This window comes from Globicephala melas, chromosome 18, assembly GCF_963455315.2.
Source record: "Globicephala melas chromosome 18, mGloMel1.2, whole genome shotgun sequence".
In the NCBI taxonomy this organism is placed as follows: domain Eukaryota; kingdom Metazoa; phylum Chordata; class Mammalia; order Artiodactyla; family Delphinidae; genus Globicephala; species Globicephala melas.
The window spans coordinates 68,456,604-68,476,086 of record NC_083331.1 but is presented as its reverse complement, the minus strand read 5'-3'; the positions used below and the strand labels follow the sequence as shown (position 1 = coordinate 68,476,086).

General features: G+C 36.1%; 1 protein-coding gene across 5 annotated transcripts in view; it reads right to left on the bottom strand.

Moving 5' to 3' along the window:
* The window catches only part of PCCA (propionyl-CoA carboxylase subunit alpha), a 431,262-nt gene that overhangs the window by 313,924 nt on the left and 97,855 nt on the right, over positions 1-19,483 (bottom strand). For all 5 annotated transcript variants that reach the window (XM_060288232.2, XM_060288229.2, XM_070044087.1 and 2 more), the window contains 2 exons: positions 16,950-17,063; positions 15,029-15,082 (listed from right to left, as the gene is read on the bottom strand). In XM_060288232.2, the coding sequence (XP_060144215.1) occupies positions 15,029-15,082; positions 16,950-17,063 (168 nt within the window). The remainder of the gene's footprint in view (positions 1-15,028; positions 15,083-16,949; positions 17,064-19,483) is intronic.

Below are 19,483 nucleotides of genomic sequence, written 5' to 3'. Positions count from 1 at the left end.
CTTAGCAGTCAGAAGGGGTAAAGGAACCAGGTTGATCCTCTATTGTTCACTTCCTAGGTCTAACGGAGTATTTGCACTTTAACAGAAAGTCTGTCATGAAAGAAGAATTTGAGGAAGATGAAATGGAAAGGTGGTCACAAAAAGGGGATTTAAGGGAGTGGCCTACCTGTGACAACTTTTGTAGACCTAATCTTTGCATTTCCATCCTGCTTCATGCATTGCTAATCAGAGATCCACTGGAAGCTTCAGAACCAACTGAAAGGCCTGGCAGGGTATTTGGCTTTCCATTCTTCTACTCTGTTTATTCCCAATATATATTCATCAGGCTTAGAAACAACTCTTGAACAAGGGCAGCCACTCAGCAATGAAATGTAAATTACTGACATGTGCTGAAACCTGGACTTGCCACCACTAATGAGCACATTAAAGGAAAAATGCTTACTAGATGACTGCAACCTTTTTACTGAACCCAGTGTGCATGGAAAGCCACAATTCAACATCAATTAAAAGAGCTAGCTGCAAAACAGTAACAGAGCAGCCCTGTCACCACTTTTAATACCTCAGAGACCAAAAAGCTAAGACAAACATGAAATTTTTACACTTCATCGACTAAAAATGTTGTGCAAAACATTATCGTAAATGTGGTCCACTGCGGTTAAGATTTGTGAATCACTATTTCAAACAGTTTCTTAAGAGTGAAGAAAATAAGATATCTGGTGGTTTAAAAGAAAATCAACAAGGTATTAATCTATTGCTTTATTCATTAATGCAGTCAACAAATTCTAGACTTAGTGATCTAAAACTCACCAAAGACTTGGCAAGACTAAAATTATATAAAGCTTGTCAAGAAAAAATTTATAAACCATAAACTAATGATTTAGATCTCAAAATAAGCAAAATACTTGGTTTATATGAGCAGGGGCTCATATATAGAGAGGCAAAGACTATTATTTATCATAATCTAATCTGCAATTTAAAATGGAAAATTCTGAAATAAAATGTGAACAGACATCTAGTAGCTATTATTAACTTTTAAAATATAATTTTCACAGTTAAAATAAATTTTTAATCAAAATTTCAAAGTAAATGTGGCAAAAGAATGAATGAATAAAGGTATCATGAGTTAATTCACTATTAAGTTATTGTGTGAGAAATATTTTTCCAAAGAATACTATAATACAAGTCAGCACTCGTAGTATTAACATGTTTGAATATAATTTAATCTTTCTTTGATGACCTAAAAAGCATAGCCGATTCTTAAATGCCCTAAAAAATTAATAACAACAAATACTGTACAACAATGTTAAAAATCTGGTTATTTTCTCTTTGTGGTTTCTGGCTAAATTTAAGTTTTCTATATAATGCTGTGCAGTTAAACTCCAGCTTTTTAGATCCCTCAGGGCTTGAAGACACAACAGGCTTTACTCAAAAGAACTGACAACCTACTAGTATGTGATTAGGAAAATCATTTTATTTCTGATTCAGTTTCTTCATCTAAAATTTAGAGATAATGATACTGCAGAATATACACAGGTGGGGGGAGCACATGTGAAACCACTTTTTATACTATTTGACAATCCCCTCAACAAGAGATTCATTAGTTCACTAGGAACCCAAGACCTCATTCCTCTCCTATCAGAAACCCATTTAACAAAGTCTTCTCTCTTATTCAGAAATATACTTGCCTATCCATCAGGAATCCAGGAGCTTTGACTTTCTTTCTCCTTGAAGAAAAGGTACACTTGTCCAGGTGATTCCCTCAGAGGATATAAGTATGTGTCTACCTTCTACAGGAGATATACTTCGGCATTACTGGTTACTTTTTGACACCTCAGAAGGATTATTTTATCTTCTATCACTTCTTATTCCTTATTCGATATCTTTTAGTATCTGTAGTTCCTCATCCCCACTGCTGTTTTTAACCTCTACCAACTTCTGTTATTGCTACTAAGGCCCATACACGCCACTCACTAGAACTGTACTGGTCAAGGCCTCAGAAAAGGGAGGCCTCCAACACGTGTCCCTGGTGGCTGAAGCAGCTGCCACATGCTGACTCACCCAGGACAGCCACACCTCAGACTCCACTGCAAACTACCACCGCTGCTTTCCACTGTTCTCTTTTTTTTTTTTCCTATGTGCTTTTCTTCTTATTTCAACTGCTTCTTTTCCTCACTTCCAGCTTTTAAGGGGAAAAGCTTAACTTTTGCAGACAACTCTTTATACAGTCCCTGTATCAAGAGGTCTAACAAATTATAATTATAAAATTATATAGTTATAGTCTGCCAGGAAAAAATAATGATGGGTGAGAAAAAAAACAAAAAGGTGAAAACTTCTTAAGGTTTTATTTTGTTTTGCTCTACAACGAGTTGTACAATCTCTTCTTCAGAGGTAGTACAGCCAGAAAATAGGAGTACAGCCGATGCTTGGGTTCAAATCCTTGCCCAGGCACTAAGAGCTGTGTGAGCAACTTGCTTAAACCCAACTTCCTTTTGCTTCTTTTACCTATAAAGACAGTACTATCCACTTGTAGGGCTATTATGAAAAGCAAATGAGTTAGTACATGTACAGTGCTTGGAACAGTGCCTGGCACACAGTAAATACTCAAAAAAGTTAATTTGCTGAAGGTAGAAATCTAATCAATTTATATCATGGTCACAATCAACCTTGCTGCTTGTACTCTTATCTAAACTCACATTTCCTGTTTGTCTTTCTCTACTATTCACTTTTTAAATTCCTTTTGCTTTTAAATGGTGTGATAAAGAATAATAACAGCAGGAATGATGATAAAAATCACAGAGTCTTTATACACTATACTAATAAGTACAGGCACAAATTAAAACTCCAAAGCATAAAGGCGGCAAAACAAATTTACCATTATATATATAAGGAAGACATCAGACTTCCCTGGCGATCCAGTGGTTAAAACTCCACGCCTCCACTGCAGGAGATGTGGGTTTGATCCCTGGTTGGGGAACCAAGATCTCGCATGCCACACAGCACAATCAATCAATCAAGACACAGCCACATTATACTAAAAGTCATATACAGAAATCCAATATATGATTTTCTTTCATGCAAAAGGAATTAACAGGAAATAATAGATCCTAACAAATACTTGTTAATTTTTTTAAGCAATAAAAATATATTTCAAATTAGCTTGGTGTGAACAGCAAAGACGTTAAACCTATTTCTAAAAGTCTGTCTCATTTGTTTGGAAATGTATGTAAGCGATTCCATTAAAACTGAAGAACTGGGACTTCCCTGGTGGCACAGTGGTTAAGAATCCGCCTGCCCATTCAGGGGACACGGGTTCAATCCCTGGTCCGGGAAGATCCCACATACCGCACAGCAACTAAGCCCATGCGCCACAACTACTGAGCCTGTGCTCTAGAGCCCATGAGCCGCAACTACTGAGCCCGCACACACAACTACTGAAGACTGCGTACTCTACAGCCCATGTGCCACAACTACTGCGCCCATGCACCACAACTACTGAAGCCCGCGTGCTCTAGGGCCCATGTGCTGCAACTATTGAAGCCTGTGCGCCTAGAGCCCATGCTCCGCAACAAGAGAAGCCACCGCAATGAGAAGACCGTGCACCGCAACAAAGAGTAGCCCCCGTTCACCGCAACTAGAGAAAGCCTGCATGCAGCAATGAAGACCCAATGCAGCCAAAAATAAAATAAAGTGGTTAATTGAAAAAACAAAACAACAAAAACTGAAGAATTATTAACGATTGGTAAAATGGTAAATAACAGGAATTGAGAAATGAGTTAAGTAAAGGTCCTTGACTGACATCTAACTAATTATAAAGCCAGAAAAGGATGTGGTAGTGGGTTGGGAAGGGCAGTCAGACAAGTCTTGCTCTTTCTTCCTAGAATGCTCTTCTCCCATGAAGTCCCAGTTTACAGGTCACCTTCTCAGAGAGGTTTTTTTGGCACCACTTTATCCAAAGAGGCCACCTGTTCACCTTCTGGCACAGTGTTTCTCAAACTTTTTGGGACCAGAATCTCTTTACAGTTTTAAAAAAACTGATGATCTCAGAAAGCTTTTGCTTATGTGTGTTATATCTATCAATATTTACCATATTAAAATGAAGAAAATGTTTAAGTATTTATTATTTTTAAAAGAATAAACCCATTTAAATTTAACAATTAGAATTAACAAATAAATGAGTATGAGTGGAAATGTTTTATATTTTTTGCAAATCTCTACCATCCGGCTTAATAGAACACAGCTGGATTCTCCTATCTGGTTCTGCATTCAATCTGTTGTGATAACATACATCATGTAGCCGCTGAAAAACTCTACTGCACAATCGTGAGAGAATGAGGGGGAAACTATTTTGAAAACAGTTTTTACTTGGCAGAGTCTGTAAAAGAGTCTCAGGGATCCCCACATGCCAATACTCTATTGCATCATCCACTTGTGTTTTCTTTATAGCACTCATCATGATCTGAGTCTGATTCATTTATTATATGCCTCCCTGTACTAGAAAATAACCCCATGAAAACTCAGATTTAAAAAAAAAAAAAAAACTCAGATTTTTGTCGTGTTCACCCTGAATATATGTAGTATCTAGAACAGTGATCAGTACCTTGGCACTCATGCCAGAAAGTATGAGGTAAACCTCCTATGTAAATGAAACGGTCTCTCTTCTATTTTTGTAATCCATCCAAAAATAATCCACATAGATTCTTAAGCTTGCTAGGTAAACTCACTTGAGTTCACCTGTTTGGTTCCTTGCAATTAGAAATCATATATGCCATCAGTTGAAGTGGCTCATCCTACCGTACTACATCCTTTTTCCAAACTGCCAAGTGTTAACGGATATTCCGTGAGGGCAGGGAATTAACGGTCTAATGAAGTAACATGACAAAGTAAGGACTTCTCAAATTTTTCTTCTATTGTAAACAAAACGCAATGAATCAAAATGTGATTATTTCTTTGGGCAGTTAATCTGTCTTGGAGATAATTTTCTTTGTCTACTTTAATCCAAACACACATCATAAGAATAGAGCATGGTAAGAGCTCTTTGAAAAATGCAGTTCTATGTAATAGTCTTCGCAGAAGTAGCCTATCATCGTAAGACATAAAGCATAAATACTTTAATGTGATACCTAGAATAATAAAAGTTATGTGGTTTTTTTTGGTTTTTTTTTGCAGTACGCGGGCCTCTCACTGTTGTGGCCTCTCCCGTTGCACAGCACAGGCTCCGGACGTGCAGGTTCAGCAGCCATGGCTCACGGGCCCAGCCGCTCCGCGGCATGTGGGATCTTCCCGGACCGGGGCACAAACCCGCGTCCCCTGCATCGGCAGGCAGACTCTCAACCACTGCGCCACCAGGGAAGCCCCTAAAAGTTACTTTTTATTGCTCTAGATTAAGCCCTTTTAACAAGTGGATTTTTCTTTTTTGTATCCAGTATTACACAGGAGGGAGTTTCTTATGTATCTACCCTCTAGTCTAATAACCAGTTTATACACATGAGAAGGATTCTTCTCATGACTCTTTGTGATGGCTATGCTTGCGCCAACATGAGATAAACCAAAACGAGCTGGAAAAACTTAATGTTTTTAGATACCATACTTTGACTTTAATTTGGTGTCTACTCTATTAATCTTAAAAGATAAAGACAAAACATTGTTCTATTTCTTCTGCTCATGAAAATATCAAGTATAATTAATGAAGAAGACTAAAAGCAGACATTTTGGTAACAAAGGAACATTCCAAAGACAAAGGCTGAAATCCCCTTATACTGGATGGATGTGAAGAAGAGATTTAATGTCTCCCGTGTTTAATATGTTCTCCAAGACACTCGAGTTAACACTGAACCCATTATATACTGTATGATATTCCAGCCTCTCGGAACAATATAAGATTAAAAAAAAAAAAACTATTTCTTCTGAGCTTAACGTATTTCCTTTCATGGATTTCTTTTCATGAAAAGCTTCAAACATAAGCAAAAGTAGACAGATGGTATAATAAATTCCCAGTTATTCATCACTCAGATTCAATTATTGTAAAACTGATATTAAATTTGTATTTCAAAAAAAAAAATTTGTATTTCAGCAATATTGTAACCAAGTTAGCCTTCTAAATACCATGCCATTGTACAATTAATAATATCAAACACTGAGCTAATACGTGATACCCTAGTGAAATATACTGACATTTTATATATAACATATAAATATATAACTCATTCTGTCTATACACTCAATATATTTTATATAAATTGTGGCGTTCTAATCAACAGCAGCATCTATCATTTATCATCAAAACATTTCCTTACAAATAAAGTATAACGGTTAAGAAATGTACCATAATTTCTATCTAATGATATGTTATTTCTCTCAACAACTGTATTCCACAACAAACTACCATGTGAAAGACTGAATAAAAAGCTAAGAAAATGCACACATCAGCAAATACGCCCTAAGTACGTGGGAAGTACACACATACAAGAAAGGAATACTCGCTGCTAATGCAAATTAGCATATCACACGTTGTATTCAATATGGTACCTCAGAATCTTTGTAACAATATCTTTAAATAAGGTCCAGTCCAAAAACAAAGCCCCAGAAATGATCTCATTATTTCTGCCTCTTTGCCCATTTTAGATAGCGTGCATTTAAAAGCATAATTTTAGAATGTATCTGGGGCAGTAGGAATCATTAAATATATGTAACCGTGATAATTAATATCACTTCATTTAATCCAACAAAATCCTCAATCTATTACCTTTATTAGAATAACAACAAAAATCTTTCCTACTAAATTCGAAGCATAAATGGATAAAAATAAATAAATGGGTAAAAATAAATTTTAAGAGATTACAAAGTTACTATAAGTTAAAAATAGCATTACAACATTAAAACACAGAGAGGCTACTCAAAGTGCCCCTCCTACATTTATTTCCAGAATTCCAAATTTTAATTAAGCAACTTCTCTCATCTAATGAAGAGTTAACTAGCACATACTGAAAGGCTGCTGAGTGATACAGAAGAATTTCAAAGTATAATTTCCACCTTCTACTCGTGTACAAATTGGGTGACAATCAACAGATAAACAAGATGTGGTATATCCATACAGCAGACTATTATTCAGCCTTAAAAAGGAAGGAAATTCTGACATATGCTACAACATGGATGGAGTTTGAGGACATTGTGCTAAGTGAAATAAGCCAGTCACAAAAGGACAAATATTGTATCAATCCACTTATGAGTTACCCAGAGTAGTTAAATTCAGAGACAAAGTATAACAGACATTACCAGGGGAAACATAATGTTACTATTTAATGGGCACAGAGTTTCAGTTCTGGATGATGAAAGAATTCTGGAGATGAATACTAGTGACAGTTATACAATGTATCAATAAACGTACTTAATGCCACTAAACTGTACACTTGAAAATGGATAAAAGGGTAAATTTTATGTTATGTATGATTTACCACATTTAAACATAAAAATAAACTTTAAAAAAAATTCTTCTACATAACCTAAAAATGGACCAAAATAAAAATCAATATTAATTTCAACTGAATGATATTTGGGTCATTAATGAAGGAAATATCTTAACTCATTTCAAACATGTTTAAAGGAGAATTTATGACTTTTTCCATGGAATTTATAATATACGCAGATGAAATACATATGACAACGCAACATAGAGGATGGAGATGGAGAGAGAGGGAAAGTGGGCTACATGACTGCAAAATTTCTACATTGCACATAAAATGGTAAAATACTAAGTTCAAGTAGACCATACAAAGTTAAGGATGTATATTGTAACCCTTAGGAAAACCACTAAAAAATGTAAAAGATAGATCCAGTAGATAAATTTAAATGGAATTCCAACAATTAAAATAATCCAAAGAAGATAGGAAAGGAAAGCAGAAGGAAAAAAAGAGGAGACAACCTGAAAACAAATAAAAAAAGGGTAGACATAAGTCCAGTCACGTCAGTAATTTATTATTTTTTTTTTTTTTTTTGCGGTACGCAGGCCTCTCACTGTGTGGCCTCTCCCATTGCGGAGCACAGGCTCCGGACGCGCAGGCTCAGCGGCCACGGCTCACAGGCCCAGCCACTCCATGGCATGTAGGATCTTCCAGACCAGGGCACGAACCTGTGTCCCCTGCATCGGCAGGTGGACTCTCAACCAATGCGCCACCAGGGAAGCCCACATCAGTAATTTATTAAATGGTAATAGATTCTACTGAAATTGCACAGTGGTGATAGTTACATAACTTGGTGAATAAACAAAAAAATCAGATTTTTACATTATAAAAGGGTGAATGTTATGATGTAAATTGTATCTCAGAAAAAGCTGTTATTAAAGAAAATAAATTAAGGCAACCCAAAAGCTTAAAAGACCAAACACCACAATTAAACAATACAGATTATCAGAATGATTAGAAAAGCATGGCCCTCCAAAAATGGGCAGAAGACCTAAATAGACATTTCTCCAAAGAAGATATACAGATTGCCAACAAACACATGAAAGGATGCTCAACATCACTAACCATTAGAGAAATGCAAATCAAAACTACAATGAGGTATCACCTCACACCAGTCAGAATGGCCATCATCAAAAAATCTACTAACAGTAAATGCTGGAGAGGGTGTGGAGAAAAGGGAACCCTCTTGCACTGTTGGTGGGAATGTAAATTCATACAGCCACTATGGAGAACAGTATGGAGGTTCCTTAAAAAACTACAAATAGAACTACTATATGACCCAGCAATCTCACTACTGGGCATATACCCTGAGAAAACCATAATTCAAAAAGAGTCATGTACCACAATGTTCACTGCAGCTCTATTTACAATAGCCAGGACATGGAAGCAACGTTAAGTGTCCATCAACAGATGAATGGATAAAGAAGATGTGGCACATATACACAATGGAATATTACTCAGCCATAAAAAGAAACAAAATTGAGTTATCTGCAGTGAGGTGGATGGACCTAGAGTCTGTCATACAGAGTGAAGTCAGAAAAAGAAAAACAAGTACCATATGCTAACACATATGTATGGAATCTAGAAAAACAAAAAAAAGGTTCTGAAGAACACAGGAGCAGGACAGGAATAAAGACACAGACATAGAGAACGGACTTGAGGACAACGGGGAGGGGGAAGGGTAAGCTGGGACGAAGTGAGTGGCATGGACACATATACACTACCAAATGTAAAATCGATAGCTAGTGGGAAGCAGTGGCATAGCACAGGGAGATCAGCTCGGTGCTTTATGCCACCTAGAGGGGTAGGATAGGGAGGGTGGGAGGGAGACGCAAGAGGGAGGAGATATGGGGATATATGTATATGTATAGCTGATTCACTTTGATATAAAGCAGAAACTAACACACCACTGTAAAGCAATTATAATCCAAGATATATTAAAAAAAAAAAAAAAAAGCATGACCCAACTACATGAGGGCTACAGGAGACATGTTTTCAATATAAGAGTCAGATGGAGAAAAACAAATCCTGCCAACAGTAAGCATAAGACACTTGAGAGTCTTCAGAGTCAAACATTAAGCAACTTGTCCAAGATCACAGGGATATGAAGTGGCGGAGCAAGAATTTTAACTCTGACTCCAGACTGTGCTAATACTGCAGGGGAGGGAAAGAAGAGGGAGAAGTAAAGCTCGAGTATAAAATTCAAACTATTTTAACCTCAAGCAAAGGGCAGAAAATCCCAGCCTCATCAAATCCCAGATTCTTAACCTTCCTATTGAAATCACCCGCCAAACCCCACAACTCTAAATGTATTTGCCTTATCTACATCCTTAAAGACTCACTAAAAATAGAAGATTTTTCTTTTTCAGGTATCCACTTTAGAACATTTCTACTCAGCATCATCTTCAAATTCTTCAACAAACAGTCTAGAAGCTGAACTCTAATCCAACATGTTCTCAAACATCTCAAAGGACATTCTGTTATGATAAGGGTTTTATGAAGCTTGTTTCATAGGTATTCATTAAGCCTTTTGAACATGACATATTTAAAGTCACAATTTAAAACATATTACAAAATTGCTGTCAAAAGGATAAGAGTCACCAAATCTCTCCTCTAAATTCAGGGAGACATTATTAATTCAACATAAGTATCCCAGAGAGGAAAAAGGCATCAGTGACTCTTCTGTAGCTCTACCAGCTCACTCAAGTATTATACTTTACCTATAAAGTCAGCAAAACCAAGTGAAGACAGTTACTTTCACCGGCATCCAAGATCACAAGACCAAAAAAAACAAAAGAAATACTCTGTTTTTAGACCTTAACAATGGTACACCAATGAGGGGGAAAAAGGGAGCAGAAAGAGAACAACTTCCACCAATAGTTTAAAAAAAAAAAAAAAAAAAGGTGCCAGCCAAAGCTATCAATTAAAAACAAAACACTAACAATCCAGTCTAGTTCCAATTCATCTTAGAAGTAGTTTGGAACATTTACTGAGCATGGGATTTACAGTCAAAGACTTTTGTAAGAAACTATACTCTCACTTTCTAGCTATGTGACATTGGGCAAGTCATTCATTCTGAGATTGTTCTCTCTTCTATAAATCATAATACACCACAGATTGTCATAAAGATTAAATAAGAATGTTGCAAGTATATCTGCAGGTAGGTGTTCCACATCTATTTTTAAGAGCCTGGAGAAGGGAAGAAAAGTTCTGTGCCACTTCTTTTCTTATGAACAAACAAAATCCTACTTCAGCAAATAAGAGTACCCTGTATAACAAATCTACAGCAAATTCTAGCAGGCAAACACACACGCATGCGTGCGCTCCAGAAGAATACAAATTTGGTAGCAGTGGCAGTCTCTAGGAATTTAAACTGGGGGCTGGGGTCAGAGGTTCACAGATGGAAGAAACCTTATTTTTCAATGTATACATGTGACTTAAGTTTCTGAAGATTTTACATTCTCAAATTTTTTTCACTTTAACATAATAAAATCAAAGACCTGTGTCCAAAATGGAAATTCTAATAATGTTAATGGTAAGAATATCTATGTAGTTAAAACTAGATGTCTAAAAAATACAGTGTAGTATTAACCTTTCTTAAGCCACGACGTATGTCACACACAAAACATACTTCCAGGAGCTACCCAGATCACAACCTATATAGATAAAATAGGAGTTATAAACAAATTTGGGCTTGCAAGGTCTACGGCTCTCTTTTTTTTTCCTACTCAAGAAAAAGTTTTTTTCAAATATGAGTGAATAGGGTATCATATTGATCGTTTTAAATTCACTCTAAACTATTTTAAGAACAAAAATATTGTTAAATAACATCATTAGAAAACTTGATAACTTCATAATTTTAGTATCAGTTGCCAAGTACTTAAAGCACATTTCACAACTCTAACACACCATGGATTACAACCTCACGACAGAAGACCGATGACCTAGCAAAAGGCTTTCTTCAAATTTCTATCTACACAACCTGATCATGTGCTGCCTCTGTTATTATAAAGTGCGGGAACAGATTTCTATGGGCTTTGGCTAAGTTCCCTACAGTTATCTGGTTTTCACTGTTTGGTTTCTCACTCTTTCCAACTAAGCAAACCAGGGTACAGTTTTTTTTTTTAAGTGCTCTGTACTTATGGTCAGCCAGCCTAGGTCAAGTCCTGATTCTATTACTTACCAATATAGTGTGACTGTTGGCAAGTCACTGCACCTGAGTCTCAGTTTTCTTTTTGTTAAATGGTTGCATGAATTAAATGAAATCATATATGTCAAAGTATTTTTAAACTACATTATCATGCGTGTGTGTATAGGAATAATATATCAGATTATTAATCTCAACAAGAAAAAAAATCTACACGCACAAAATACACATTAAAACTATCAGATTAATTTCCCCAAAATGCTAATTTTAACTATCTCATTCTCAAAAAAAGAATAAAAAAAACAACTCTTCAGTAGCTCTCCCCATCTACTGAAGTAATAATTATTAACTAACACCTGTAATGATAAGGTGATTTGCCTTATCTTATCAATGCCAGATTCTGTGCTAAGTTCTTTATACATGTTGTTTCTAACTTTCACAACAACCCTACAGGGTAGGTGTCATTCTCTTCATTTTAAAGATGAAAAAACTTGAGCTATTTCCCAATTTCGCTATTATGAACCTTACAATGAACATTTTTAAAGTACATCTTTGTAGGTGAAATTCTTAAGAGTGGAAATGTTGAGTCAAAGAATATATACGTTTTAAATGTTGGTAATACCAGCAAATTTCTGGAACAAAAAAAAAAGATAAAAGGGGGCTGAAATAATTTATACTCCCAAGAACAAGACACTTCCTGTACACTTGTCTACCCTGGATGTTACAGCTATTTTTTAAAAGTATGGTTAATCCAATGGATAAAAAAAATCTCATTATTGTTTTTGAAGTAGTTACATTCCTTACCTTGCTAAAAAGTCTCCAACAAAAGATGATAAAAAAATATAATCATCAAACCTCAACTGCTTCCCACAGTTCCCTTCTCCACCCTCAATGCTGAGCATTCTGGATAGAACACACTATCTGTATGCATATATACACATATCTTCTAAATACATGGATAAGACCCATACATGAAACACAAATTATTGAATCTAACATAAATTTCTCATAAAGATAACTACTGTAACTTATAATGCTGTGCTGCATTAAAATATGATATGATAACATGAAAAAACATACACATAAAAACCAGAAAGATAACTAAAAACACTATGAAATCTCTTTAAATCTCATTTAATCTTTAAACCACTTTTTCCAGGGGCAGATAGTTTAACTTTTCAACCCCCTTTCGTAAACTCCAAAAGAATTCCTTTTCTTAACTCTAACAGTCCTCACAGCCTTCCACTACTGTTCCTTTACTGCTCAGAATACAAGGAGCCCAGAGGGGAAATACAGAATAAAAAACATTTTGGAAATAAAATGTGTGCTCTGCATATTAAAACTACTGAAAATTACTATTCTTTATAAGGATTATTTGTAGCTTTGAATTTTCCATTAATTGTTTAAGCAAAGACATGATTTTGTTTAAATCATGTACAGTAGGGATTCTATATAATCTGATCCCATTTCGTGTAAATTAAGCATAAAGAATAATTCGTCTTGGGCTTCCCTGGTGGTGCAGTGGTTGAGAGTCCGCCTGCCGATTCAGGGAACATGGGTTCGTGCCCTGGTCGGGGAAGATCCCACATGCCGTGGAGTGGCTGGGCCCGTGGGCCATGGCCGCTGAGCCTGCGCGTCCGGAGCCTGTGCTCCACAGCGGGAGAGGCCCGTGTACCGCAAAAAAAAAAGAATAATTAGTCTTGTAAAGAAAACATACAAAGTTTAGAATGCTTTTAACAATTGGCTTATGGTACTTTCTAAAGCAAATAAATAGCACAAACTCAGAAAAAAAATTCAAGAAATCATCTTATTCAAAGCTGTTAACTAAAAACAATATACCAGATGATAAGGCACAAATAGTTTTTCTATAAACAAAGTAAATATTATGCTGATCTTTGAACAGCAATTTAAAGAAAAAGAAACAAAAAACAGAACCAGAAATTAATGAGGGGCAGGGAACCTCCACATTTGATTACATTTCAAACATAAGTTACAGCATACATAAGTTACAGTAAAAGGAACTCCACAGTATTAAAGTTTAAAAATTTCTTTTCCAGACTTCCCTGGTGGCACAGTGGTTAAGAACCCACCTGCCAATGCAGGGAACATGAGTTGGAACCCTGGAGACCCTCGGTCTCTGCTATAGCTACGCAACTCTGCTGTTCTAGAGCAAAAGCAGCCACAGACAAGAGGTAAGTGAACAAGCAGGGCTGTGTGCCAATAAAACTTAATTCACAAAAACAGGCAGCAGCTGCATGTGGCCCATGGACCACAGTTTAGAGACTCCTCACCTATACAAACTTAAATATATTATATTGTACAAATACATTTAAAATGTATTATATTCAAATCATTTTCTTACATAATGACAGAACCTCAGCCAAAATTTCAAACTAGACGATAATAAAAAGGGGTATAAACAGGAAAATGTGGATATACTGCACAAAACCTGGTAAACCTGGACCTTTGGATACTTACACCTAATACACCTCTCCAGACATGTGTTACTATTATCCACCTGCGTGACTTTACGTCACAACTTCTTTAGGCCTCAGTTTAATCTACAGGCCTTAGTTTTTAATCTATAAAGTAAATTGGTTAAAACAGATCATTCTGGGCTAGAATTCTATGATCTTAAGAATTGTCCAAATTAAATTTATGAATTTTAAGTGAAAATTTCATCTTGAAAATGGTAATTGCATTCATAAATAATTCTGAATACATAGAAGAACAAAATATAAGCATATGACAGAAACAAAGTATAATATATTAAAATATTAAGTTAACTTAATACCTGAGATAATTGATCTAATGAGCTTTTCAAAACATTATCAATATCATATTTTAGTACCTGAAAACTAAGGTTTCAGTGCCATCTTGAATGTAGTTATAAATACACCTGGAAAATCAGTTTAATAGCAAATATAGGGTCATGCACCTAGTCAGGATGGTGATATCAGGAGGATACTCCTGTCATAAAAAAAAGAAAAAAATTTCCCAAAATAGAGGCAGTAGTAAGATTTGATATTAAATGCCATAATATGCAATAAAAGGGAAAAAACAGAATCTTACTTCTGGCTTCACATTCTATGCTCATGGTAAATAATTAATGAATCACTGGACTCCCTGATGTATTTACCTAAAAGTCTGAAATGTTTAATTTTAAAAGTCAAAGTCCACACATGTTATAAACTAGGTATCATTCATTAGGTGTAATGGTGATTTTACAACTTTTCCATTTTCACGCTTCAAATCAAGACTTAGGTTACAGAATAAAAGTCTTCACTTTTCCCAAACTATTTTCAAAGAATCGTTGGGTCAATGAAAAGTCTATAACTCATCACTACCCATATTTACAAAAGCAACACCGTTACGCTGCTTTCTGAAATATAAGTTAACAGTTTCTTGTTCCTTACAAACTTACCAAACATTTGGCAAATTCTTTATTTTCTGAAAGAAATCCATAACCTGGATGTACCTTAGAAATGAAAACAAAAAGCACTTTCAGTTTTACCAATTTGCAAAACCTTTACAGTAAGCACAACAGAAAGAGCATTAACATGTTTATTGTTCAAGGGCCCTGGAGTAAAGTTACTGACTCTAACATACTGATCTGCTCTAACTCAGTTCTCCCGAGTTCGGACCCAAACGCCAAGAAATCGCCTACTTTATACTCACTTGTAGCACACTACCTGTCTTAACCACAGTCGGGGCCGTCTCCCATCACACCTGCCTGTCCACCTGCACTTGGCTATGCAATTCAACCCAACCCAAACTTTCCCCACTTTTTCTGAGACTAACTTTGGCCACAAGTCTGGAGAATTTTCTAACAGCTAGTGGGTCAAAGAATTATGTTAAAGGAAACCTTTCACAAGATGGATGAAAAACTCTTATTTCCCCTTTCTTTACAGAACCAGGAACTGCTACTTTCCCAAATCCTGGCTACTAAGCCAATGAACATATTTTATTCCTGACAATATTAATATATTCAGCCACTACCCAATGAACAGTTTTTGTCAAACCTAACTAAAATCGAAGTTTGGTTTTACCTTTTCATCATTCTCTGAATTTATTTTTCTTCTAATATCTACTCTTCTTTCCCTCCTCATCCCACTCAGCCAGTCACAACCACTTCACGCTCTCCTCTCTCACAAGCCACGTTGCAACAATTTAAATTCTACCATCCTGTTCTAACCAAGTAACTTTTGACCAAACATAAATTTAGCCACCCTATTATCAGTCAGTATTGAATATATTTCTAGGAAAATAATTCTGCTATAAGTCAAATTTCTAAATGAGTCAGTATCATAATCTAATCTAGAAGTATCTACACATTTAAGATTTTTTTAAATGCTAGACTAAGCTTTATGAACATGGTACAGAATAATTTACACTACTACATCACAGGAAAAGAGTTTCACTCCAACAGTTTCATTTCATATAAACATTCAACTAAAGATTGTATTCTGATAATCTATAGTTAAAAGAGTTTTACCTTCATTAACTCTGCTAGTAAACTGTAACATCTATAATATGCGTTCATGAATTCAGTTTTTTATTTAAACATGCATCTTACTAAAACATTTCTTTCAAAAGAAATGTGAACACTAACTGAAGCACTCCAGGCTAACTGCTGGTGTTGGCTGCTTCCATCCAATTTTAGAGATAACTCTACGTAGTTTTTTTTAACATTACATGTAATTAGTTCTCTGATAAAAACATACACATACACACACACACACAACGACAACAATAACAACAACAACAACTATAACAGAACACTATTCCTGATGTCAGAACCCAGTTTTTTCATTGGATTCTACTCCAAACAGAATTGGGGGTGGGGAGAATTACTGATTTCTCCATGTAAATTATGTATATTCCATTGACACTATCAAACTAAAATAATTACCAATTGCATCATTTTTATTTCTGGAAGTATAACAAGGCATACATAATTTTTAAATGATTAAAACAGGGTCTTTTGGATCCTGTTTGTAATACATATTTTTTAATACTCTTATAACACTGAAAGGGTTAATTCTCAAAATTAATTGGGATTTCTTTTTTTTTTTTTCCCCCTAGCAAATCTGGAAATGAACTGAAACTGCTCCCTGGTGTGAAAGCTGAATCCAGCAGCCACCTGCAGGATCAGTAACCAACACTGTCAGATGCTACAAAGCCTCTGATTTCCAGTAGCGAATTCGGCCACATTTAACTCATGTGACATGAACTGCAACAGCATTTTCAATCATTCTTTCTTATTTTTTTTTTTAAATACAAACTCTAGTGTTCTGCTCACTACATATGAAACAGCTGCAGTAGACAGATTCATTCAGACTCACAGCTTGGGCCCCGGTTTTCTTAATGGCTTCCATGATGGCATCCATGTTGAGGTAGCTTTTACTGGTGGGAGCTGGGCCAACACAGACCGCCTCATCCGCCATTTTCACGTGAACCTGAAGAGACAAATCTCTGCATTAACAGATCCTCCCAGCAAAAAGAACTATCTTCATCTGCAAGTATACACAAATTGCAAATCTGAGTGTTTCCCGTATCATTTATGTAGTCAGATCTCTCTCTGAATATGCATTAAGAAATTACAATGTAATAAGCTCAGGAGCTATATTAACCTTGATTTCATTAATTACAAGCCTAATCCACTAACCAGATAATTTCCATAATATTCATACAAATTTGATTAAGTAAAATCACAGCAAACAACTTTAGCCTCCTATTCAGTTCATCTATACGTAAACCTTATATCAGAAACTACTCTGTTACATGTAGCCAGGGTAGCCCAATATTTTCATAACAAGCATTCATGCCCAGTTCTAAGCAAGCTCCCCAGGAAGTGGGGATAATTAGAGAAACTGAATGAAGGGATGCAGTGAGTGTCCCTGCACAGCATCAGGTCAGCACCAGGCACAAATTAAAGCCCAGGACTAAAGAGTTCAGTATCACTACACATGAGCCAGAAAATCTTGAGAATCGTTTAAATACTCTCACATTTGATCCTCACCCATTTTAACCTTTATTCATAAAAGAACTGATATGTGCATTCAGTTCTAAACCTACTCCAAATTCAGGAATATATGCTCCATTTTTAAGACTACTTACTACACACTGTTTCAAATCTATTTTTGCTTAAGAAAGCCTAGGCATTCAATACAAAATAAATTGCTTACTTCTAAAAGAAATCTATTCTTTTAAAATGATGAAAGGGATTCATGTATTTTTGAAACGGCTTTTCCTAAGTTTTCCAGTGTAAGTTTAAATAAATTTAAACTCCGTTTAAATTTATTTTACAAGGCAGACATTAAAAACTGGAACACATTCATATACCTGGACATGTATGAACCTCCTCCAAAAAGTCTAAGGTGGAAAATATTCTTGAGTATTGCTAAGTTATATTCTTCAGATGTAAAGTAGTTTTTAAAGAAGCATTTTGTTTTAAATGAGGTCTATCAAAAAAAAAAATCAAGTCATCTTTTAGAAAGCTCAGAGTTCTCTTTATCTATTCAATAAATATTTTCAAACTAAGTAAAAAATTATATTGTGTATTGAAAGGTTAAAGATACCTGCTACCCAAGGGATTAATAGATCAATATCTTAATATAAAAGACTGAAATCTATGCAGTTTAATTTCTTTAATAACACCCAAGGAAAGGCAGCCACGCTCGCAAAAGGATCCTAAATATTCCCATGTTCAAAGCAAGGCTCTCCTTTATATCTTGCTTATTCCCAACTTCAAGTTGCTCTTCTCCCCTCAGACCAGAATGCCCCCTCTTCTACTGCCCTCTGCCCAATTCAGCAATTTTTTACAACAGCAATTTTGTTTTTGTAATTGTAGTTGTGGGTTTTTTCTATAAGAAAGAAATTGAATACTGAACAATCTTTTGAAAAAAATGCATTAGTCAGGGGCTTCCCTGGTGGCACAGGGGACACGGGTTCGTGCCCCGGTCCGGGAAGATCCCACATGCCGCAGAGCGGCTGGGCCCGTGAGCCATGGCCGCTGAGCCTGCGCGTCCGGAGCCTGTGCTCCGCAGCGGGAGAGGCCACAACAGTGAGAGGTCCGCGTAGCGCAAAAAAAAAAAAAAAAGAAAAAAAAAAAGTGCATTAGTCAGGTGGGGATAAAGTATTTAAAGTTAAATCTACACTTACTCTGTATATTTTATTTCCTGCCAGGTACTACCTATTATTAAAGATGCATTTAAAGTTCCACTTCTACCACTGGGTCTTCAGATGAATCTCCTTTAATCTGAACTCCAGTAGTACAAGGTGCAAATTTTGGCATTTAATCGCATCCTGCCCAGTAATGTCATTTTGACTCCTTTACAGATTATGTCTGTTACAATTTATACACTCTCCTTTTCCAGATCATAAGATCCTGCAAGGCAGAAGTTGTGTCTTAAATTCCTTTTCGTGAAAAATCTCTCCCAGCACAGTTTTATTGCTACAAGCTTTTAAATTCATAGATACACTTGGATGACAGTTTAATAATTTTCATTGTTAAGCCACTGTCTTTGAGGTAAAAAGCTACACTAAATTAAATCTCCAATCTTAGCAATACATATGGCAACTGAGAGTTGTACGTGGTGGGGAGGGGGATTAAAATATGTACACATGCATCCCTGTCTCCAAATTTTCTATAATAAATAGGCATCAAAAAGTTAAAAAAGGGGCTTCCCTGGTGGCGCAGTGGTTGAGAGTCCGCCTGCCGATGCAGGGGACACGGGTTCGTGCCCCGGTCCGGGAAGATCCCACATGCCGCAGAGCGGCTGGGCCCATGAGCCATGGCCGCTGGGCCTGCGCATCTGGAGCCTGTGCTCCGCAACGGGAGAGGCCACAACAGTGAGAGGCCACAACAGTGAGAGGC